The sequence below is a fragment of the Pararge aegeria genome, chromosome Z (genome assembly GCF_905163445.1).
Source record: "Pararge aegeria chromosome Z, ilParAegt1.1, whole genome shotgun sequence".
Lineage (NCBI taxonomy): Eukaryota > Metazoa > Arthropoda > Insecta > Lepidoptera > Nymphalidae > Pararge > Pararge aegeria.
Window position 1 is genome coordinate 5,329,009 of NC_053208.1, and position 27,069 is coordinate 5,356,077.

Here is a 27,069-nt window from a genome sequence, read left to right on the forward strand (position 1 = left end):
GAAGAGATGAAAATTGAAAATTGTGTGTTAGATGAGTTAATTGAACAGATAACTAGTCGCGATGTTTCCTACGAAGATGTTGAAGGATGTACGAGCAGCTCCAACTCGTTAATTGATCAATTTCAGGATAAACTAAAAGAATTAAAAGCTCGAGGTCCCACGGCACAGTTATGGGTGCAATATTTTGAAATGGTATCAATAGCCCTAGATTTCATTCGCGCTGAAAGGCTGGGACTTTTTCAAGAACATTTGGATGCAGTGCGAAAAATGCTGCCCTATTTTCATGCTGGTGGTCATTTCCTATATGCAAAATCAGCTCATTTGTATCTTCAAGATATGTTAAAACTTGAGGAGACAATGGATCAACAGGCTTTTGAGAACTTTAAAAACGGATTCTTTACTGTAAAACGAACAGAAAAATTCAATTCTGGTACATGGACAGACATGGTAATCGAGCAAAGTCTGATGAAATCTATGAAGACAGAAGGAGGAGTATCTCGAGGCCGAAGTACACAAGAAAGTGTTCTATGTAAGTGGGTATATGCTATGTATGCCACGAATACAATTTGTGAAGAAATTGAACGGTTTTGTAACATTTCTTTAGATTCTGTGGACCAACATGTTGATGCTAGAGATTCACGAATAAAAAGGGATGATACTGATGTAAATGAACTGGTTGGTTGGTTTACGCTTCATAATCCCTTTCCAAATACGAATCAGTTGGTATCCTTAGCTTCAGGAATCGTTGGAAATGACCAAATTAATTGTCACCGAGCCCATGAAATCGGATTGCAATCTATGGTAAAGATAACTGGTTTGAACTTCAACGAAATAAAGTTAAAACGCGTCGATAAGGTTTTACCGCTTTCAGCCATTAACAAATCTGTCAAAATTAATGATTGTAAAGTTTCTATAGATCCAATGTTACTTTTCCAGAGAATAACTGTAAGCAAAAAATTTGAAAGTAATTTACAAGAATATCTTCAGTATGAACTAAGCCCGTATCCGACATCTTTATTTGATAGTAATGGCATGAGAAAAACCACGAAAGCAACATTATATGACAATATGATGCCTGTCGTTATCGATCTTGATGAAAATAATGTAACATACACCATCGATGGTGGATTTCTTCTGCATCGCGTCGTATGGAGCAAAGACGATACTTTCTCTATTATTTTAAATAAGTACATTAAATATTTACAAACACATTATGGCTCAGCAATTGTTGTTGTATTTGACGGATATTCGGACTATAGTAAAAATATTAAAGCACTGGAACAACGAAGAAGAACTGCTGCACTTTCAAAATCATATGAAGTTTGTTTTGACGAAACAATGGTTGTGCCAATCAGTCAAGAAATTTTTTTATCAAATCGGTCTAATAAAAAAAAATTTATCGACATGCTTGTTGAAAAATTTAAAACTGTTAATATCACAACAAAACAAGCCAGAGATGATGCTGATGTTCTCATCATTGACACAGCTATTGCCTTATCACAACATCAAAAGACTGCTGTCATCATAGGAGAAGATATCGATTTGCTCGTTATTTTAATTGGACGTACTCAGTCACATCATCAGGATTTTTTTTTGAAAAAAGTTGGCAAAGGCAATGTCAAAACACAAATATATTCTACTAAAAGTTTTGACCAATATCCTCGTACTAAAAAGCACATTTTATTTTTACACGCATTCAGTGGCTGTGACACGACTTCTGCGCTATTTAAAAAAGGAAAAAAAACTGTTACTAGAGCATTGGAAAAAATTCCTGATTTAGATAAACTGGTGGAAGTATTTCAACAAGAAAACTGCCCAAAACAAACATTATTAGAAAATGGAGTGCGCATCTTGTTGGCATTATATAATGCTCCAAAATCTGAGGACAACATTGATCATTTCCGCTACACGCAATTCATCAAATTTACAAAACTAAATAAACCTGTACAACTGTCAACACTTCCACCAACAAGTGTAGCAGCTCATCAACACATAAAACGTGTCTACTACCAGATTCAAACGTGGTTAGGGAAGGACTTAGAACCTCAAGAATGGGGCTGGATGCTTGAAAATGAAATCCTGGAGCCCATACGAACGTTATTACCTCCAGCACCAGCCGAACTACTAAACGTAATATTTTGCAATTGCAAAAATGGTTGTGGTTCCCGCTGTGGATGCAGAAAATCAGGGCTACAATGTTCTTTAGCTTGCGGCCAGTGCAACGGACAAGCTTGCCTCAACGCTTCACTGTATCCAAGTAATCCCGATGAAGAAAATACATATGATCCCGATATTCTGGAAGGTTTGGAGATGAACATGACAGATAATGAGGATGATGACAATGAATCGAACATTTTTGAGCGACAAGAAGAAGAAGAAGACGAAGAAGAAGAAGATAATTAGCTTCCATTTCCAATTTCATTACAATTAAAATCAACAAAGATACTTTTGATATTTGAACTCACATTTTGATAAATGTATATTATGCCGTATTTAATAATAAATAAAAATATGTGTAAAATATATACTCTTACTATCATTTTAACTTAAAATAAAACTAAAATATATAATCCAGAATTAATAATATTTTATACTTAAATAGTTAAATATGAATAATTATATATATAATCAAGTTACTTACTTTAATTAAATATAAATAATTAATAGTTAGTACATAAATAATAGGCATTGTTTAATAATTATAATTTCCAAGTAAATAATTGACTTTATAACGTACTGATAACCATAACTCACGCTTGACCTTGCATTAGGCCGTATATGACTGTACGATGTGCACTTCGCGCTCTACCTTCAAAACGGTTGGTCGTATGAAAAAAAAGTTTAAACAAAAGTTGTAGGGAATTTTATAGCCTACAACTTTTATAATAAATGCAAATCTCATTTAACCGATAGGAAGCCAGATATTCGCGAAAAACCGATTTTTGTGACCTTTGACCTTGAATATCTTGAGACGCGGACACGATAACGATTGTGACTTTTGAGACAACATTTAGAATGACAAAACAAAGGTTCATACCAATTTGCAGCTTATTATCTTTCATTCCGAGGTGAAAGCCCTAATATGACTGGGCTAAGGCGATTTTAGGCAGACGTTGCCAGTAATTCCCCGTGGAACGCCTGCAGATGAATTGAATGCTTGCCTGAAGGCATCACCTTTTTTTCCATAAGGAATAACGTAAAAACATTATCGCTCAACTTCAAAATGATCAAAGTGCTGCACGATTTTCCAAACAATTGCTAGACATCTGAATTAATTACTCTTACCAACGACTTTTGCCGATTTGTAGACTCTCAATTAGCTCTTATTGAAAATGTTTTCCCAAACATTAGTGAGAATTATCAGAATTATGCTTGGTTAAGTCAACGAGCAATTCTTGCCGCAAAGAATAATGATGTACACGCACTGAATTTCTCCATTCAATCAAAAATTGCTGGCGATTTGGTGACATACAAATCCGTTGATTCCATAACAAATCCCGATGATGTAGTAAATTATCCAATGGAGTTTTTGAACTCTCTGGAGTTACCAGGATTTCCACCACATAACTTGCAACTGCAAGTTGGTACAGTTATTATGATATTGCGTAATTTGAATCCACCGATATAGATCAGAGGCAGTAGTGATGTAGGGGCAGTTTCATTTCTCCAAGTTTCAGGTATAATTTGCCCCTCTTTTCGTTCACTATCTATACATTCTTGCGGCGTGTTCTGTGATCTTGTCAGAGTTTTTTTTTCTCAAATAATTATGCAAATGTTTTGTTGCTAAAACAACTTTAGTAGCAATCCTTGGTTGCTACTAAAAAGGTTTGAGTTTAGAGTAGGTTTGAGTTCTACGCAAACATAGGTTTGCGTAGAACTCTAAAAACTGAGCTCAGAATCCCGAATGCATTTTCCACACCCCTACGTGCTCGAGATAACCTGTAATTAAAGATTCTTTCCTTGGAACCCCTTTCTAGACTAGATCTCCTGGAAATAGTTTCATAGTATATTCATTTAAAGCAAAAGCTTTGTCAACTAGAATCACATATGGTACTTTGGAATGCACCATCAACGAGCGGCACGTAAAAAGAGCTCTGACTGACTCACCTAAACAGGCGAATAACAGTGATCAGTTTTTTGTTTCATTATTTATTTATAATAATACCTATTACCTATGTTAGTTTATTGTTAACACTAAAAAAACATTATTTAATGTAATTGCCGCAATGGCAGACAACTTTAAAAACTTGCTGGTCGGTCGTCTTAGAGCTTACTATACTGGACATAGGAGATGCGATAATGGGTATCACAAAATTATGTTAGGTTAGGTACCTACTCACAAACAAAATTATACAGTAACATCAAAATACCATGTTCAGTTCCTATTTTTTTTAATGCATACCCTGACCAAACCCTATGCACGCCACTGCTCCTCGTCAGATCAAATGGCAATCAATGCCGGTGTCTGATCTGTTTAAACCCGGTATCTTTGGGTACGAAGTTGATAGCACTGCAACGGAGAGATACATGATCGGCCCCCGCGCTAGTGACGCTGAAATTTTAGGACATAGAGAGGCTTGGTAGAACCTATTAATTTGACCTTAAATGAGGTGTCAGATTGCGGAGACGCCAATCTAATCAAATTCAATGCTACCAAAACGCAAGCGTGTTTATTTATTGCCAAACGGAGTCTATTTCAAATCAAGAGTGAGTAGGCATCTTCTAGGCAAGCGCGCTCCACCTTAGGCTGCATCATCGCTTACCATCAGATGTGATTGCAGTCAAGCGCACGTCAATAAAACAAAAATAAAATAATTTTAAAATAGCTAACGGACGAAATGTAATTTGTAATCACAAAATTATTAGGTGATTATTAAATGTAGTCTAGTCAACAAGTTCAAAAACGTGTTAAATATCCTATCAAATCCAAATATATGTTGCATATATGTTGTATGTATCACGCCAAGTATTAGCAAAGGTATCTCCCAACGATTATGCAGTACGTGTTAAGGATGAAATATCACAGTACACTAATGAGGCCAGAGGCCAGAAATCTTGGAGTAGGGTAGGGCGGGGCTAAAAGTCCGGCGGGTAAGAAGTCCCAACATACATATTACAGTATTTAACCGCGCTAGAAACAGACCGTCTAAGTCATCTGGAGCGGGGTGAGGGGCGACGATGAAGCCGCGAGCCGCCAGTCGTCGTGGAGCGCATATGCGAGTAACACGGCTATCCGAATTTTTTCGCGCCCAAAAGTAAAAAAACTGACTGTTCTCGTTTCTTTCATACATCCACACTGACTGTGAAGAAAAGATTAAGGTAAGATCATATTGCAGCATTGTATCCGTAAGTAATGCATCATAATAAAATGTTCTTATTGTTAACCGTTTTTATTTAATAAACTTGCAAATCACTGGACATAGGTATGGGGCAAGAAGTACACCGATGGGACTTCTTGCCCCGCCAGAGGACTTTTTACCCCATATATTTTATTGCAGTCTTATGATTAATAAATTGTGTATTTTTTGTTTTACAGGATGCGTAATTATAAAAGAAAGACAGATAGAGGGACTACACCACTGCATATTATGAAATTGGCTGCGGATGAGGTCAATAAGGGTGAGAAGAAATTATGTCAAGCTGCGAAAGATTACGATATCTGCAGGAATTCTCTTAAAAGGTTTATTGCACGACTGAATAAAGACCCAGGTAAAATTTGTTTTGGATACATTCCTACACGGCAAGTTTTTACTAAGGATCAAGAGAAGAGTTTATGCGATTATTTGCTTATGCTTGCTCAAATGTTTCATGGAATGGGGCCTAAAGAGGTGCGTCGCTTAGCATACGATTGTGCTATTAAGTTCCATATTGATACACCTGATTCCTGGAAAGAGAAAAAAATGGCGGGTAAAGACTGGATGACTGCTTTTTTAAAAAGAAACTCTTCTTTATCTATCCGAAAACCCGAAGCTACGAGTCTCAGTAGAGCCACTTCATTCAACCGTACCAATGTACAAAACTATTTCGAAAAATTAGCCGAAGTTATGGACAGGTATAAATTTCCAGGCTCTTCTATCTGGAATGTTGATGAAACGGGGGTTTCAACTGTATTAAAAACTTCTAAAATAGTAGCTGCAAAAGGCAAGCGTAATGTTGGCTCTGTTACATCTGGAGAAAGAGGCACCAATGTCACTATTGTAGTAGCAGTCTCGGCTACAGGCTCTCACATCCCTCCAATGTTTATCTTTCCTAGAAAAAATTATCATGATCACTTTGTTCGTGATGGTCCACCAGACTGTATTGGTAAAGCAAATCCAAGTGGGTGGATCACAGATGAAGAATTTTATTGCTTCATTCAACATTTTATCTGCCATGTAAGACCTTCAAAAGACACTCCGATTCTTCTTCTACTGGATAACTATTCTTCACATTTGTGTGTCAAGACCCTAGATTTGGCAAAGGCTAACGGTATAGTTATGCTATCTTTTCCTCCCCACTGCTCACATAAATTACAACCTCTCGATGTATCTGTATTTGGTCCGTTCAAGACATTTGTCTGGAGCTCAAGATTCATGGATGAGAAATAATCCAGGAAAGACCATGTCAATATATGACATTCCGTCACTGGTCCGCACTGCATTACCCATGGCTCTTTCACCTGTTAATATTATCAAGGGGGTTCAAGGCATCAGGTGTTTCTCCATTTAATCGCGAAATATTCACAGATGCAGACTACGCTCCAAGTAATGTTACAGATCGTCCCAATGATGTTAATAACACTGAAAATATACCTCCACTTATAAATGAGTCAGAGGAAACTCAGCCAGCACAATCGAGCATAAAACAACCGAGAGCAATATCTCCCCAACCTTCAACATCTAAAGCAGCATTTTCCCCTATAGCCGTTTTACCTGTGCCCAAAGCCAGACCCCGTAAAACCTCAAACACCAGAAAACGTCGCAAAGCGACTATTTCAACTGACACTCCTGAAAAAAATGAGTTGGAGAGAGAACAAAACAAAAGTAAAATTAGAAAAACTAAAGAAAATAAGAAGAAAATGACAGTAAAGAAGAAAATTTTTAAAGAAAATAGCCCGTCATGTTCCTCTGATGATGAAGAGTATTTTTGCATTATATGCTGCGAATCTTATTCAGAAAGCAAGCCAGGAGAGCAGTGGATTCAATGTTCAATTTGCAAAGGTTGGGCATATCAACGATGTGTGTGTTTTAATTCAAATTTGAACTTTGTCTGTCTGAATTGCGATAACGATGAAGATTAGGGAGATTCTAAATAGATGATTATAAACTAAGATTTACAATTACTGCCATTATAGCAAAAGACTTGAGTCTGTTTCTATGCAAAGCTTAAAATTCACGTTTCGTTTTTTTAAATTGTTTTTAAGTTGGAATTTCATTTCACTAAAATATTAAGATTATGTTGATTATATTGATATTTTACTAAACATAAATATTATTATATTTTCATTTTAAAATAATGCATTTTACCCTAATAATTGACCATAAATACCTAATTAGCTGGCCATTAGGACGTATGGACTTCTTACCCCAAACCGTGGACTTTTTACCCCGTAAGGGTAAAAAGTACAGAATTCCATTTTGCATTTGTTGCTAAAGTTTTCGGAAATCAAATAAATATTTACACTTCCGACTATTTGAGTGTTAAGCTGAATTGTGCAAGGTTTCATACAACATTTTTTATTGACAGAAGGTACTTGATTTTAAGACTTATGAGTCTTTAAATGAAAATTGGGACTATTAGCCCCGCCCTACCCTACTAATGGATAGTGAACTTCGTTTTGAGAACCACATCCTTGAAAATGCGCGCAGTTGTTTCTACAGATTAATAAAACAATACCGGGTGCGGAAATACCTAAGCGTAGATGTGCGTGTTAAGGTATGTGAGACTTTAATACTCTCGAAGCTAAACTATGGTGATGCACTGCACGGACCACGACTGCTTGTTCGCACTCAGCGTCTGAAACTTTTGAGCAAACGCAGACCCGTCATAATTTAGACACTAATCGTCATGCGTCAGCAGACCCAAGCTCGCCAAGTCTTGGATGCCGAGCGTCAAGCGGCTCAAATAGCTGCTAAGACCATCTCAGCAGACCCAAGCTCGCCAAATCTTAGATGCTGCCTCCGAAGAAACACGTAGACGACGTTTAATTAATTCCGAGCGGCAAGCAGAAAGGAGACGTACGTTTACGATGAATATGATCCGTTAATTGATTACTTTAATCATCGATTAGTCCTCATAGGTAGAATGGCCAATAAATGCAGACACTGTGAGGCACTCAAGTGGAAGGAAGAGACCCCAGGTATGTGCTGTTCCGGAGGCAAAGTATCAGTACCAAAGCTTGGTGACCCCGACGAGCCACTCAAATCCTTACTTCTATATGAGAGCAGTGATTTTTAAACAGAATAAGAAAGTACAATTCTTGCTTTCAAATGACATCATTTGGTGTGGGTAATGAGGTCATCATGCCTGGATTTTCACCTACATTTACGGTACAAGGGCAAGTTAATCATAGGATTGACTCTTTGCTTTCCACAAATAATGATCAACCAAAATTTCTACATTTTGTGGGAGACGAAAACAGCGAGGTTGACTGCAGATGTTAAAATATTGAAGGAGTTGAGAGAGAGCATGTTTAAAAATTCAAAGAATGTTGCACTAACATAATAACCTCATTAACACCTTCTAAACAGCCTTAGAAAGAATGCCAGGGGAAAATTATAAATTAGTTATACACTCAGATCGTACGCCAAGCGGGGAACATGAAAGAACCCTTAATAAACGAAGTCGCCGCCATGGTTTGTGGTGAACAGTTCGCATCGCGTGATATTGTTTTACAAACCCGTGACAACACATTGACCAGGGTGCCTGACACACACAAGTTTCATGACGCATTACAATACCCGCTTATGTTCAGCAATGGGCAAAAGGGGTACCAGTTTCAAATTTCACAAGTAAATCCAGTGACCAACCTCCCTTTGCCCAACAAAAAGGTTTCGAGCATGGACTTTTATGCCTATCATATGATGATACACGAAGACGATTTTAACGTAATACAACGATGCAATCAGCTCGCTAACCAGTTTTATGTTTATATGTACGGAAGGTTGAAAGCGAAAGATTGCGGTACATGTCTTTAAATCAAACATTAAGAGCAGAAAATTATATTCATCTCCCCGATGCTGTATTGAATGATGCCAACGTGAACCCTAATAATATAGGTAAAATGGTGATTCTGCCCTTTTCGTTTGTGAACAGTCCCCGATACTTACACGAGCATACTCAAGACGCATTTACCTATGTGCGTACGTATGGTCGACCTGATTTATTCGTAACCTTCACCTGCAATCCATCTTGGTCTGAAATAGTTGACGAATTGATGCCAGGTCAAAGTACCAACGATAGGCACGATGTTACTGCCAGAGTGTTTAGGTTAAAAGTTAAAACGCTTATGACTAAAGGCAGGGTTTTTAGAGAAGTGCAATGCTTTATGTATTCCATTGAGTGGCAGAAGCAAGGGCTCCCACATGCCTACATTTTGCTTTGGTTAAAAGATAAATAGCGACCTAACAATGAAAAGGCATTTTTCGATTTTGTTATAAAAACATGATCCACGGTCCATGCGGGGCTGAATATCCTCTGTGCCCGTGCATGAAAATCGTAAATGCACAAAAAAAAATCCTCGCAACTTAAAACTTTTGTTACCTTTCGAGAAACCTGTGAAACTAGAGGATTGTTAGAGAATGATTATCATTGGGACTCGACATTAGTAGAGGCTGCACAATTTAGATCAGCAGCAGCAGCAGTACAATTTTCCGGACCAAGGTAGACTGTTGTGACTATGGAGAAACCGAAAAAGCAACGTGGACGTGGCGAAAAACAACGTGCTAGTGAAAAGTTCCAGCACACAGCAACCAATAAGGCAGTCAATGCCGCCCGCGAAGCAGCGCAAAAGCGCCTCGGCGTATTCAATCTCGATGCTGAACAACTTGAGAAAAGCATACAATCGATTATGATTAGTGTACAACCACGCGCAATTCAGTTGCCAGTCGCGACTCGTGGCGTCGGTTTTACAACCGTTGCTGAGTACAGCCGCATGACAAGTACATGGAATCCTGAAACCGTTAATGCTATCTGTTCTATCTAAAAATAAATAAATAAATAAGGTGAGATATCTTTTTGACATTTTCATAGCGACGTGTGGTCTTTCAAATCCTCAGATGTTATGGAAAAAGCACCAAAATAATATGTCTAACGATATTTTGCAGAGACCAAATAATCCCAATTTCACATATAATGATTTAGTGTATAAAGAGGACCTAACTAAGATTGAAACCAAGTGATGGCAAAAAACAGAATTTATGGATGCTATTACCCGGAATTTTCGCGCACGTTATTCACCCGAAAAAGAACTTTCGTTAGATGAGGCGCCCCTTTTATTTAGGGGACGTTTATCATTTAGACAATACGTTAAATCAAAAAAGCTAAATATGGAATAAAACTCTATGAATTTACCGTGAAAAATGGCTATGTTTTAAATATATTAATGTATACTGGAAAAGATGTTTCTGTGGAAAGGGGTAAAAAAACAGAAAAGACTGTGTTAGGATTAATGAGACCATATGTTCTGAAAGTCATGAATTATTCATGGACAATTACTATAATTATTTTGGCTTATCTCAGAAATTACTAGACCTTAGAACACATACAAACGGTACGCTTAGAACAAACCGTAAGGAAAACCCGAAGAAGGTAATAAAAAAAAATAACGAAAGGTGATTTTTTGAGTCAGTCGCAGCAAGCAAGGATAGTTTAATATATTATGTTAAAAATGCAGTTTTATCTGATTACAATGGCAATGATCGCGGCGACAGAATCGATAAATAAAGGAGTATCAGTTAACAATGGCATTATCACTGCAACTGAGTACGAAAATTGCACAATTGAGTATGATGATACTACCTATGCTTTAGTCAAAGCAGATGAAGACCACACATTAATGTCAGAAACCCCAAAATTTGGACTGATTGCGTGGAAGTGTGATCAGATATATAAGGGATCTCTTGTATCATTTTTTAAATGTGCAGAATGTAGTGTGTTTTGTGTTTATAATCAGTATATCACAAAATGTAGAAATAATACAGGACTTATTGTTGCTGGCTTAATCATATCAGCATTGTTATTCAAAGCATCACTGATAATATTATTGACAGTCTTCAGAAAACGGATTTTGCATATTCTTACTGAAATCATAGTGTTCGTCATAATGAGGTCAGACTATAGAAGAGCAAAGATGATTAAACGATACAACAAGATTACTGGACAGTCACTTGAGATTAAGTTCAAAAATGTCAACATAAAAATGCCCTTATTATGAATGAAATTATCAAAAGACGTTTAGTATTCGACGGCCGATTGGCGCAGTGGGCAGCGACCCTGATTTTTGAGTCCAAGGCCGTGGGTTCGATTCCCACAACTGGAAAATGTTTGTGTGATGAACATGATTGTTTTTAGTGTCTGGGTATTTATTTGTTTATTATAAGTATTTATATGTATTATATTCATAAAGATATTCAACAGCTATCTTAGTACCCATAACACAAGCTACGCTTACTTTGGGGCTAGATGGAGATGTGTGTATTGTCGTAGTATATTTATTATCATTATTATTATTTATTGTCTGGGCACAGAGAGGATGATGAAGGAATCTATGCTGATATTGTGTATAATAGATCTCGTGATGGTAGTGAAGTAGATGAACTATTAGAACATACTAAAAGTCGTGTCGAGATAGTTGAAAGCAACCATGAATCATCACAAACCATCATATAGCTTATCCAGCAAGATAGTTCGAGGTTCTGCAATATTGGCAGCAATAAGCCCAAACCAAGTTTATTCATGTGATCAAATGCTATACAATGACAGATGCTATGTACTTTCTACATATTCACTCTTATTATCTGATGGAAAAAGTGCATGCTTCAATGATCTAAATAATGAGAGGCTGACAATAAAGCTAAATAAAGTTGAACATGTGGAAAGATATGCCCAGTTGTATGATACTGCTGAGTATAATATAACCAATTAAATGACCTGGAATTGTTACGGGTCTGGTAAATGTTGGTGGGGATCAGAATGTGGGAATGGATATGGTCTAAATACTTTACTTAAGAATGGTACATTGCCCATGGATATTGTTGTAGGATGTCACCTGTGTCATGTAATGGCTGGTGCACACATGGTGTCCCATGTGTTTGGTACAGATGGGAGATAAAACCGGACTTAAATAAAATAGCTAGCGTATATCAATCTTCATCTTCATTGTGGGAAAGCTCAATAACTGTAACATATAAAAACACTGTTAAATATATTAAATTGACTACTAACAACCCAAAATATGATCTTAAAGATATATTAAAAGATCAAATGTCACATATGCCATTCAATATCAGCAGTGCTTCATATGAAAAACTACTGCATAAAAGTTCTATTGTTAAATACAAAGGCAATTTTTTTTAATATGGAGGTTAGCCCCCATATCAAAAGACAATAAAATCATTTTCAATACTAATACTATTGAGTGTAGTGTGGATAGCTGTGTTGTAAAATGTATCGTCAATGAGCCAGCATTGTCAAGACTCCAGTCCAAGAGTCCATACTTAATGGACAATGAGCATGTTGAAAAAATGTCAATTTTTGGAGACTATTGGATAACTGATAGGTTTAGAGTCCCAGGACATATATCATTGTCATTTGGAAATATTGAACTTAAAGAATTGATTGTTGAAAAACCCCATTGTTCTGTTGATGTCGTCATGAGCTATGCATGCACAGGATGTCTTGAATTGCCGAAAGAGATCTTTGATTCAAAAGAATTTTCAAAAGAGGGAATATCACCATATGAATCTAATTGTACATGGGATAGAGACTATATATCATGCAATCTAGAAATTGGATCATCCGGTTCTGGAAGTCCCCCAGTAACTATAATCCACATTTAAAAATACATAAGCAATTATAAACAAAAAGTCGATATAAACAATCTGCATATCGTCTGAGAAAAGTACAGAAATCGTTTGTGCGGATCGGTATATGTTTTTATAACAATATGTAATATTAGATCTACCTTTACCTAAGTTTAAACAATATGTTGAAAAACATTTAACCAATCGTGGTTACTTCACGATTCATTCCTTAACGAAGCAGGCCACTCCGCTCTCACTTTCACAAAACAAAAAAATTCTAAAGATTGTTAAACTAGAATATGATGTTGGAAAAGAGCAAACTGCTGAGTTTCTTTTCAGTGAAATCTGCCTTCCAAATTGGTGGTAAAATGATAAATTATAAAACATTTCTTTACTCTTGTATTTGTTCACTAGTCTGGTGAAAAGTTATAAATTTCACACGAGAACAGAGTAATTTTTGGCTTTGGATTCACCCATATAAAAATAACAAACTACCACTCATAAAAACATTTATTGTTATTCTACAATAAAATCAGTATCTCTTTGAAGTCACAATACATAGTAATACTTTAATAAAATGAGATTCTACAGCTTAGCTGTTCTACGATAATATTATATTTTTATATAATTAAGTATTTTTTAATGTAAGCTTTATAAATTTATGTATACAGGTGTGTCGTCAATAATGGATACTCCAAATTTGAAAATAGGCAAATTGCATGTCGTACGACACTGATCGAAAGCCATGCGTAATCTTAATAACAAGTTATCACACCAGCGCTTACAGTTAGTTCCCTATCCGCAAGAGGAATATTATCCAAAATTACGATACACCTGTATAAATAATATCTAAGACACATATATAGACAACAACTAAATAAGTATTCTAAAGTTAAATGGTTTACAATAGAGTATGCATAAAATGGTTTAATTAAGCATTAAACATATATTATAACACTGGAGAAAATAACCGCGTCATATTATAATATAAATGTGCGCAGTTTTTAAGATACTTTGAAAAACACTATATTTCTAATTACTATACATTTACGATAACATTATAATATATGCAGTGGCGTGCACAGGATTTTTGACCAGGGTATGCATAAATGTGAAAATTCCTCTCTAATAAGAGTTATATAAAATAATTTGGGTATGCAGTGCTTTTATGCATGTATGAAGTACACGCCACTGAATATATGCACATAAAACATTTCTAAATAATACATATTAATAATACCACCGATTTAAGGAAGGCCATTTAAATTAAAGTGCTTTTTTAATATGTGATAGTTCTAAGCAGACCTCTGCTGTAAACTAAAGGGAAAAGTAACTTTACGTATTAAAATGAAGGTTTATAAAATTGACTATGCAGTCCCAAGTAGAGATGTACAGCCGGTATTATACGATAATCCCGTATTTTTCGGTATTGTCCAACTTCCCACGGTATTTTTCGTATAAACCTTATCTTTACAACGTACATCCGTTTTAATTGTTAAAGAACCAGCAAGGAATGGAATAGCTACGTATGTAACGCGGGGAGACGGTAGGTTGCGTGCAGGGAAGCAAAAGGAAGCCGCACGCGCCCTTATTCCGCTACACACGTTAAGGTCCCTTTGCTGTCATGCGGATTTCTACCCCCGCGTGCGATGTAGTAGCACCCATGCGGGCCGCCCGTATCCTATCATTTTATATAACATTTTTCTATCACACGGGCTGCACTCATGCGGAACGCAGTTTACACGCAACGGGCGCACTATTACACGCAATTTGTAGTAGCACTGTGTAAACTACACATATTAAAAAGTTGTTAGTCTGTAGTACAATATCCTTCCTATGAGGATCCTATGTCTAGGTCCTCTCACGCACTCTTTCCTTTCTGTACTACTACCGGCTTGATCACAGAACAAATAAAAAACAACACAGAGTTAAAAGGTGCTGCGTATTCAAATCAATAGGTATAATTTACATCTCGTTTGTCTTTTTATAGTCCTAATCCATGAACTTAATGGGTTTTGCTAGGCGTTCTTCTGCCTTTTTTTCTTGCTGCTCAACTCTTAGGGGCCGTAGCGTAATTAAAAATGTTCGAATTTCATTCCTCGTAAATTGAACTATCAAATTCAGAAAAGATTTATCCAATCCGAATGGTATTTCCAGCGTGTTCAAACAAACAAACAAGCTCTTTAGCGTCAAGTGATGTGTATTTCACTGGCAGTTATATTAAACCAATGAGCTGATCGGTTTCTACGCAACATCGCACTGGACAGCTGAAAATCTCTTAGTCGGTAAGGTAGTAACTAGCCACGGCCAAAGCTCCCACCAGACCAAACCAGAGACAATTTGGAAATAAAAAAATTCGAAATTCCAATCGCCACCAGACAGGTAGGCGTTTTGAAAAATATTTAGTACCCAGTTTTGAAACTAATTTTTTCATTTTGTCACCTATGATCATTTCGAACCAGACCGTAACGGAGTTCGTTTCTCACTGTTATACTGTATTTATCCACCCACATCAGTAGTGTCCGATAGATTAATGATCACCAAGCAATAAATATTCAATCCAAAACTAGTAAAATGTTGTATGAAAAATTAAAATACGAAAGATACCGTAACTTATTAAATAATACCGAAAAAATACGTTGTATTGCTCTAAATAGGTATAAAAGGAAAAAAGAACTATGAATCTTTTATTTTTACATAGATAAAATAGAATTTGAACAAACATAAAGCTCATTAAAAATTTTCTCAATTCGTCATAATACATACTACTACTACTACTACATCTTTTTGTTTGATAAAAGATCTTTGTTACTAAAGTGTTTGTTGAACCTATCTCTTAAATATTTTTTGCCTTGTCGTTTGGTCTGTCAAATCGGCCATATTGGATTTTATTACCAGTCAAGTGTTCTTATTTCAAATCCTCGAGCCCTAGCAAGTAACATTGACGATTAAAATTATAAAACACTAGCTGTTGCCCGCGACTTAGTCCGCTTTTGTCTTTGTTTTTCGAAAGACGTGTGTTTCATAAATGTGGCAGCACTTTATGTATTTAGGATAGCTAAGCCTGGTGTAAAATCGTCAAACACTTTCGTCCCCTCTCTTAAGAGAACTGAGCTTAATTTCGGGATAAAAATCATCCTATATTACTTCTAAAACCTTCATTCATGTGCACAAAGTTTCGTGATGATCGGTTTAGTAGTTTTTGCGTGAAAGCGTAACAAACAAACTTACATTCACATTTATAATATTGGTAGGGAAGCGATTTATCGAATTACGTAGAGGGTTGTTGAAAAATAGCATTTGGCAGTGTCTGCTTGCCTTCTTTGGATTTGTTCGTGCAAGGTTATTTGTACCTCGTTCCGCAATCGTGTGATTATATTGTTTAGTGGATTGCGACTATATTGATAGCTATTTTTGGCTGAATGTGTGGTATTCTGGCTGTTAATGCGTAATAGTGGCTGCCAATCAGAAATCAATTTAGAACTAAGCTAAGAAACTAAGACTGTTTTGTTAATAACTACTAAATATTTACATAATTTGGCGTTCTTTAATATTACGTTACACTGTATGTAAATTTTTGTTTAAAAATATAAAAACATGTATAAATTCGTTTGAGATGATTTGTAGCTTTGTAATTTTATTTCGTTTGTACGATAAAAACTAGCTGTTACTAATTTATGCTGCATTTATTGAAATAAGCGTTTCTTTTACTTGAAATATAAATGTTTTGATGCGCCATTGTGACCGCCGCCAACGTTAGTGAAATAATTTTAGTTACACAATTAATATTCAAATTCTATATATATTTCTTTTAATGTTTAAAAACAAATGTTTTTGTACTTGTGGATGTCATCACTGACACAGTCAACGTATGTATTCTATATTTTGGAGTATTTAAGGCCAAAACGCGCGTTAGCCTTAGCGGTATTCAAATTAACGGGTAGCGTACTACCAAACTAAAGCTCGCCGCCAAGCCGCTGAGGATGCACGGGATGCTGAGGTTTGTCGGCACGGTTTGGCCTTCGCTTTAGATTAAAAGCGACTCCAAAAGCTCGATAATTAACAAGGCTATCGAATATAACAATGTGATTTAGTAGAACAAATTGTAGGTAAAAATCTTAAAAGATATGTAAAAATTCGTTTGAGATGAATCGTAGCCTTCATATATTTTGTGTACAAGAAGAACTACTATTATTATAATATTATTATGTACTTGAGGTTTGTGAATATTTAATATAATTTTAATAAGATTCGATCTACTGCGAACGTGCAAACCATAAGGCTAATGTTGGCATGTTTGTTTTACGACCACGCGGGCGTGGGCAAGCAGGCGTTACTTTGCGCACTTCCATTATATACAATGCAAATTGAGCTTAGTAAATATGAATAAAGCCTAATTTTCATTGAGTATTCTCAGGATCAGCCCAGTGAACAGAGTCCACTCACATGTGATGATATGCCTTAAAGACTTCTAGCCAAAAAGGCGGGCTTTAAAGTTTTTTTTAAATTCCTTTACAAGTCAGCCCTTGACTCCTTTACTTTTGGAGCGGTAACTAGCCACGGCCGAAACCACACGTCGCATGTTAGTTATGATAACCGGGACAATCAGCACGAGGCACGGTGGTGAGCATTACCAATTACCTGACTTCGGGCTAGTACTTTAATATCCAATATTGGTTAACCAACCCGGAAATCGAATCCAGCACCATGTAATTCGTATTCTAACATGCTAACAACTAGACCTAGGTTGCTACTCTAATAACATTTGTTACTTATACAGGATTTTTTTTTCAGTGCGGATATTTTAATATGTCATACATCAGAAATTAACGGTGCCAAAGATTAGTCCCCGTAAAAGAGAAATGCACTGGAATAAAGTAATTAAAAGAGACTGAAGACCAATTTACTTCTCAACCAAACAATGTTGTATTCCAATATTAACGAGGTAAATTACTACCTACTAACCTATTTCTATTTACCTAGGTGCAATTTCTGTTGCACACAAATCTCAAACCAAAACCATTACAACTAGTGCCGTCCTTTCTCACTAATGGGCGTAAAATACGTGAGATGTTTAAACGGGGGAGGGAGTCGAATCTCATCTAATCTTACGTTGGAGGTAAGGCGGGGGTGGGGGGGGGGGGGTGGGTTTCCGGCAAATATCACGCAATTTATGTTCCTGATTGAAACAGAATAATTATACTATTTTGGTGCATTGGTCTTTTTTACAATAACAGTCCAACGCTTTAACGTAAGGAACCCATTTTGAAAAATCTCACCTGAGATTGGAGGACGGGGGAGGTGGGTTGAATAATAAATTTATAAAAACACCTCACGTAATTTATGGACTTTGTGAAAAAGATAGAATAATGTTAACTTCTCTAGACTCCGCAATTTAGTTCAATTAAGAGATTTGTTTACAACTGTATTGGCACAAGTATCCGTTTAAAATGCTTAGCGGGACCCAAGAGCCGCGCGACGTGTCGGCGAACAGTCCAGTGACTGAAACAAATGTATTAAAATATACAACGGGGCAGCAGCGCCGGCGAAGCTTCTACTACCCATACATTCACGCGCATCGCAATTAAATTTTAATTACTTGTACCTTTGTCCTTTTTTTTTTAAATTTCTGTTTTGTTCCTGCGTGCAATAAAGTATTTTTGATTGATGAAAATCGCTCGAAAGTTCCCGCGTTAATTTAGTACCGTCCACAACGCAAGCGTGTTATACAAGGCAATTTAAAAAGGGAGCATCCAAAACTTTGTAAAGTAGTCATAATAATGGATTTAGAAAAAATATTATAATTTCAAGTTCTGCATTGCTCAAAAAAATTGCAAAGTGACATTACATTTAAATAATTATGACCTTAAATATGTAAGTGTCTGTAGAGTATTGTTTTAATATTAACTAGAACCCTAAAAGCAAACACATCTGATGTAATGGCTGTCACCGCGTATTTTTAACTTTTTATCCAATTTTTTTGTAGAAATACTGTGGAACTAATGTATTTTACTATCATAAATAATAATGCAATACCATAACTTATGTAACTTACTGTACTTATTTTATGTTATACCATAACTTAGGTAGGAAAATACAATTATAAATGACGTAATATGTTTATAACTTAATACATGGCATTTATAACTGTATTCTACTACAACTCTTTAATTTTATAACAGTCATGGACCTATCAAAATGCAGTTTTCAGTAATAAATGAGCGATTAAAAATCGCTCTCCTAAGGCCTCCAGCCGAAGGACTCCTGACTCTATTTACCCACAATTAAACGGAGCTGTGTATTTACGCGTTTTCTCAGAAAATTTACATCATTTCAATAGAGACAAATAAAAAAGAAAAATAAATGTGATATTTCTTGTGTTTATATAATCTCTTTAATGAATTACTCTGTTTTCCTACAAAAGCCACTGAAACAATTATATATCATTCGGTTTTGGGCATAACATACATTACGTAGCTTTAGTTTTAAGTTTACGAAAGTGGTTTTCGCCATCATCTCACTACCGTGTAATTCTTATGTACGCATCAAAAGTGCCACCTATGGTCCTACTTGAATAAAGATATTTTGACTTTGACATTGACTTTAATGTTTTTTACGATTCTAGGCCATAGAAAAATGCTTAGGCATCAACTACGAAGCGAAAATTGCGTAAGAAAAATAATATTAAGAAAAAAAAAACTTTACAGACCTATTATCTATACTAACTATACTACATAGCTTAGAGCATAATAATGCCATGAAAGTTTTTACTTCGACGGCCGTTTATCGCAGTGAGCAGCGACCCTGCTTTCAGCAGCGCGCCAAGGCCGTGGGTTCGATTCCCACAACTGGACAATGTTTGTGCGATGAACATGAATGTTTAGTGTCTGGGTGTTTATCTATATATTTTAAGTATTTATGTATATTATTCATCAGTCAACTTAGTACCAATTACACAAGCTATGCTTACTTTGGGGCTAGATGGCGATGCATTGTCGTAGTTTATTTATTTATTAGACTTCGCATCATCGTAAGGATAAATCTGAAATTTATCTGATATGCAAAATTTGGCAAGTCCTTTCTAATAAGCCTCGGCGCCAAAGTTACAGCGACCCTTCTACGCTCAGCATTTTAAACGGATAGAACAAACGGAACGGATATAATTGAACGAGTGGAATTCTTAAAATTACCTAGTAAATAATAATTACTGACAATAAATATTTTCAATATATTAATTTTAGAGAGCTAAATTTTGATTAAGCATATAATTCGTAAAACTACGTTTTAGAACTAACATTAATAAGTATTTAACTCGAATAAAAATTTGTCTTAATGTAAAATGAACAAAATTGTTTCACATTTTGATTGTAAAACAATACCACTACAATGCAAAATACATACTCTTACTTTAATCATTTGTAAATAAATCGGAAGATAAACCGATATAATTTTTATATCATACTTATTTAAATATTATTCATGCGTTTCTCGTCCAACTTTGTTCAAGCGACAGTGATTTAAATTTACATTGCTATTGTAAAAATATAACCATTATGCTGGACATGATAGGTAGAATTAGTTGTCATTTTGTGCTACATACTCAATTGATTTAAGCATAAACAGTCCTTGGCTGGGACTACAACTGTTATGTCGATATGGGAAACGTATTTGGGGTACGTTATTCTCATATACGCAAGCGCCGATTTCAAGGAAAGAGTTTCATTGGTAATACGAAAGATTAACAAAATACCTATTACATCGACTGTATTTTCATGGGCCCATCGATGGTTGAATGGTTGAATCCCCGCATGGTGTGTACCAACCGAGATAGCTATGAAAATGCGTTCGAAAAGGGGTTCTAAAGACCGCACCGATTATAATAGAAGTATAATCGCTTAGTCCAAACCAAAGACATCATATTTTCTAACATTTAAAAACAATAGTTAATTATTATATAACATTATAAATTATAAATACTATTTTTTTTTTTTTAATAATTAATAATTATATAACATAAATATTAATAAAACATAAATAAAGCCTCATTTACATGGAATTTTCCGACGCGAAGTTAAAAGGATTATAAATATAATTATGTATACGTTGTACGTAATACGTACCTTCAAGAGTAAGCGAGAAAGAATCACAGAAACTTCTAAAATACTGAAAATAATACAATGTTCCAAGGGAATGTTCATATTTGGAATAGAAGTGTGTCGGAATAGTTACCATTAGCGTATACTTAGATTTCTTTCAAATTCTTGCAAGCACTGGTTCTTAGTCACTGAACAATTATTCCACACGCTGTTTAACTCAACTTGAGTTATACAACTATGAAAGAAATAGCCCGTGGGTTTAGTAATTGTGGGGTCACTGCATCAAAGAAGGACAAAGGTATCTCAACTTAGAAGATCTCAATAAAATAAGTGTAGAATTTAGCCTAAATATACTACGATGTCTCGCCACAAAACGAGCGAGAAGTTCTCTTTATGTAAATGAGACTTAAACATTTAAACTACATTGTGATGATGTAATACATTGGTTTAAATTATGAAGTACATGCAACAGGTACTGGGATGCATTTTGTGCACATTAGTTACAATAAATTATTTATATATTATATAATTACTTTAGTTGTTTCAAATAAATTTGAAAATCTAATACTAAAGGAATGCATCTAATACACTTGGCAATTAAAAAAGTTTATCTTTAGAAGTTACGCATTATAAATGCAGTCAGAATTCCAAGTTGTCTTATTAATTATTATTACGTGCCACGTCAATAATTATTTGAAGTTATCTTTATTTCCACCCAGTTATATAATTCGTGGTCACGACATGACTCTTAACAGAACTTTGATTTAAAAAGTAAGGGATTAAATTTATCGGCCCGGCTTTTTTTTAATTTCTAAAGTTTAGATTTAAAAAGTACCGACCGACAAAGTAGCGTTCCGATTTAGCGTATTGTCTTTTAGTAGTTTAACAGTAAATGCACGTTTTCAGTCTAAAAGGAATGGATTAAGACTTCTTTTTCATTATGCTACGGAGAATAGAATGAAAAAGCACAATCGTTCAATGCGCTACGATTGATACACGATGTCTCAAAATCGAAGCGCAGGTTATAGAATTATATGTGTTAAGTAATAGAAATTGATTCGACAACGTCAATCCAAGTTGACCCTTATAGCCTAAGGCGAAGGAAAGGCTAGGAAATTTATCATGTCTGCTGCAGTTTACATATAAGAGTTTTGAACACAGTGTACATTTAGCCTTATCGTTACATAATCGTGATGCGACGCCAAGCAATATTAAACACAGCAATGTCAGTAAATTAACACTGTACTACTAGAATTAGTGTAGGAAGACCGAATTAAGTAGGAATGTTGTTCGTGCAATATTGTTTTAGTGAGCGATAAGTATAACAAAATAATATAATAACGCATATTTAGCGTATAACATTGTTAATATATACAGTAGGTTTACCTACTATTAAGAAAGATTAACACAATAATTAAAATACTGTTCGAATTTCTAATAATTATTAAATATATTATTTAATGACGTGTAAAAAAGAATTAACAATTAATTGATTGTGTTTTAAGCATCGCGAATGGTTGCGTAAAATCATTCGTAACATTCGTGAGGTTTACCTAATTTTTAGGGTTCCATACATCACAACACGATTTTATTTAATATAATACCCATTATTTTTTTACTACACGGTTCTGTGTAAATGTGACATAAAACTTAAACTAACAATAATAAATTATTCGTTGTGCGAAAAACTTAATGACATAACCCCGATTTAAACTTAATGACATAACCCCGATTTAAACTTAATGACATAACCCCGGCCAACTTCACACCGCCTGAAGGACATCTGTTGAATGTAATCCTAATTTAAAGAGTCGATTTTATCCAAACACAGGCCTCCGAGCCAAAAAGAAGAAAAACAAATCGGGCAGCGCGAATGGCCATTGATAGAACACGATGACTTTTTTTGTCGTACAACTGTTAACCACATAATCAGTCTAATATCTACTATTCTTTATTAAAAATAAATAAACTGAAATAGACTGCCAGCAGAATTTATAAAAATAAAAACCCAAAGCTAACGCAAACGAAGTCACGGTAGTCAGCTTATATTTTATAAAACAATAAGACTTCTAATATAATAGAATAGACTTTTAGAGTTTTGCGTAAACGTGCAATAACAATATGACATTCGCTGTGACATAAAGTTCGCATCAAGAAAATATTATTATTATTTTCTTCAACCCGTGCAGTGATAGGGAACAAGTAAAAAAAAAAAAAAGTTTTGCGCTTACACATTAAGTCAATATCACAACCGTTAGAAAAAAATTAATAATAACATTCTGACATAACATTAAACAAATTAACAAAAAATAAAACCACAATGGAATAAACTTCCCCAGCACCCACTAAATCGAAATCGACTCTGTATTTTTTGATCAACATATTGCTGAATTAATCATGATCGTAAAGCTCCCTCCCGCCAATTGGCTTACATAAATGGAATTAAAAAGATAAATGATATGAAACGGAAACTCAAAACTACAACACGGGTAATAAAAAAACTTAAGGGCAGGTAATGATTTAAGTGTAAATAACTGAACACAAACAATAGTCTGAGTCCAGCAGTCACTACACCAGCCAGCAAATGTTATGTTCACGACAAAAAATATTTTTTTTCCTACGTGATCAAATTTTATTATTATTTGTGTTGCGCTAATCAATTTAATGGAGGAGCCGGAGAACAACATAGGCGAATTATCGATAGGTACACGGGAGAAAGGTAGTTACAGTAGATAATAGCTATATTGTATCATAAAAAAGTTTTGACATTGCCCAGTATCGCATCACGACGAAAAAATATGACAAATATGACATTCAATGACATATAATCTTTGTTTAAGCTTTCCTTACCAGGAGGCAGCACGCAGTCAATCCGGTGGAAACCCTGGCGAGTGCGGTGAAACAAATAGATCGCCTCGCAAAGTCTATTTTCTCGCAGAATACCTGGAATCGAAAAAATATTGCCATTAAGAATTCCGTCCGACTGGCGGACAATGCACAGCCTTAACAAATAATCTCATAAAGAAAAGAAACAAAGGCTGCCGCTGCCTCTACGCTACTGCAAAAAAGCGCTTGATATAATTGCCGTCTGGCTACAAAATTGGAGGATAAAGGCAAGCTCAAACAAATTAAGTAACCATCTTCCTATGATTAGGAAACTGACGGCATTCAGTAGCTGGATAGTAGTGCTGTGAAATTTAACCAGGTTAATTAGTTCAATTAACCTGGTTAAATTTTATGGCCGGTTTAAACGGCCAAATTGTACAGCACTACTGGATAGTAACACATTGCCCCAGAGTGACCACCTGATATATCAAGGACTAAGACCAGCATTCTTGTCCGTCAGACGGACTTGACGTTTCAAAAGAGTTAAGTCTGTTGTAGGCCTACTTGAAATAAATTAATTTCGAATTTGAATTTGGCTGACGTGGAAACTAACTCAAGACTGAGAACTCAACATCCCATACAAGACTCTCCACTTGCTGTTAGGTAGAAATATTTTAAATGTTAATGTGAAGTGAAAGTCAGATAACCATTTAATGTCACATAAAAAATATTTTAAACACATTCACATAGGACCAACTTATGAACAAAAAATTTTTAATGGTTTGTTGTTGAGCATCTGACTCTACGGAAGCTGAATTATAATATATATAGAGGAAAACAGTGGCTCACCTTAAAAGACTGCGGAATTTCTTCAATGGCGCGATGTATGAGCGTACCATTGACATACAAGCAGTTAGCAGCACCATTTTCTGGCACAGTGAGAGTCTGATATGTGAATGTTGCTCCATTCTCAATCCTCTTTAGCATTTCCTTTGCCTCGTTGCTTGCAGACACACAGAGTATATCAGGGCCCGCCATGCTTATGTATCTCTTCAAGTGCCTTACACCTTTAGCAACCTGAATTAAAAATAAATAACAGGTATAAAAAATTTAAGAATGTTAATGTAAATTCACCTGTGTTCACTTTACATTGTAGTGTGATATTATCAACTCGTATGGAGGGTCTAATCCACCTCTATGAGAGAGGAGAAGATGGTAATGATAAATCATACATTCTCAACAGTACCTTAATGGGTGTGCAGGGGAACTCGGGGAAAGCCTCTGCAACTGCACTGGCCCCAGCTTCATTGCTAGTCTCCGAAATTCCCACAAAGAACTCGCGCCCTAAAACAATAAAAAAAAAAAAAATATTGATACATACATGTTAATAGGACTGAAGTCTATTACGGTTGAGGTGTGCGCGGGGGAGGCTTGGTTAAAATGACACACGTCTGTACCTTACGACGATTTTATTACGACTCTCTTAAGTCAAAGCTTAATACTAATTATAAACACTAATTCATGCTACGTTAAGGTTACTCCACACCACACGGTAATTTAATCTGTCAACTAATTCTTATTAACTTACTTATCTTATTATTTACTCTATCGTCCGCGAATGAGTGGACTAAAAAAAATAGTCGTATGTCCAATATAAATGATTCCGAAATTCCAATATAAATGAATCCTAGCTAGATCGATTTATCGCCCCCGAAACCCCTTGTTGGCGATGAACCCCTTGGTTGAAGCTGATTCCGAGATTCCATTTTTATATATACAAGAATCGCTTGTTTAAAGATATAAGATACTCGAAAATTGACAGATATTATCAAAATTTGGCAATGAGATTGATTCCAATATGCATCATGGATAATTTCACAGGTATTTACATTTTAGCCTGGAAATCAGTTTCCACACAGTTTTAAAAAAGAAGAAAATGTACACAGATTCATTTGCCAGAGTCTCTGGTACTAGTATCCTCCTCACTGCATATAGTAATTTTTGATAAAAGATGTTGTAATAATTTACCATACCTTATTGGGATACACAAAAAATTATTTTTGCTCAAACTGAATCAATAAATAAATATAACATGACAATACACACATCGACTTCTAGCCCCAAAGTAAGCATACTTGTGTAGCCATAATGTTGTACTCATACCTGTAAACAGCACATCTGAACCAGCGAGTTTTGCTTCAGGATCTGTGACATCCATTATAGTTTGTCCAAGGTTCTTCTGCATAACTTCTTTAAGTGCATCCATCTAAAAAATAAACATCTTTACAATACAACGCAATTATAAATCTTTAGGCACAATGCTAAGGAACTACTTCTATTACAAATGCATATTTAGTAGTCGGTACATATTCGATTCAATTTAATTTATGTCCATAAAACAAAAAAAAATTTGCCCGGCTAAGTTTGTTGTTGGCTCTTCTTAGACTGGGGCAGATTTGGAACCTTTGTAGCTTAAGTTGGCAAGCAGAATTATCACCATCCCCTTACAATTATGTAAGGGGATGGTGATAATATATAAATATGTGTATGAACATATGATGTGCACAATGCTCCACATATGTTTAATAAGAGAATCTTTGTTTGCATGGAAAATATAAAGGCATAATAAACATTCTAAATTTATAAAACAAAAGGATCTAACAATTCAACTTCCATTCTTTTTAAAAATCTGCTTTAAAAACAAAGATGGATCTTCTGAAAATTAGAATGATTTTAGAAAACAAGTTCCAATGTAAAACTAATTCAGCAGCTGGTCTTTGTTTTGCTTAATTCCTCAATTAACCACTAGAAAGACCAGCCAAAACGATGATGTATTGAAGATTATGGTGTTAACTGATCTGCATCAAACTACTAAGTAATAAGCAGCAAGGTAACCCACAATGTAGTCCCATTTAGGCCACTACAATAATTTAGTTAAATTGTTGTGAAACTGTAATATTTTTGCCAAATCAAACGTGCAATTGAAAAGCATTTACGGTACATTAATAATAAGTAAAAATGGAATTTTTTAAAGACTGAAAAAGTGTTTCATTTTATGAAATTAAAGAAATTACTCAATGATACAATTTTGGACTTAAAGTTTTCACTGTTTCTATTGTGTTAGTGTGAAAGTCATTGAAATTATA

The 27,069-nt window shown here is 35.3% G+C and overlaps 1 protein-coding gene across 2 annotated transcripts in view; it reads right to left on the reverse strand.

Moving 5' to 3' along the window:
• LOC120636110 (N(G),N(G)-dimethylarginine dimethylaminohydrolase 1) overlaps window positions 1-27,069 on the reverse strand; it is an 84,164-nt gene that overhangs the window by 55,397 nt on the left and 1,698 nt on the right. The window contains exons 3-6 of one of the 2 annotated variants that reach the window (XM_039907408.1): window positions 26,087-26,189; window positions 25,170-25,267; window positions 24,773-25,000; window positions 23,948-24,040 (exon numbers count right to left, since the gene is read on the reverse strand). In XM_039907408.1, coding sequence (XP_039763342.1) covers window positions 23,948-24,040; window positions 24,773-25,000; window positions 25,170-25,267; window positions 26,087-26,189 — 522 coding nt within the window. Of the gene's footprint in view, window positions 1-23,312; window positions 24,041-24,772; window positions 25,001-25,169; window positions 25,268-26,086; window positions 26,190-27,069 lie in introns of those variants that run through there. The other variant, XM_039907407.1, reaches the window with a different exon arrangement.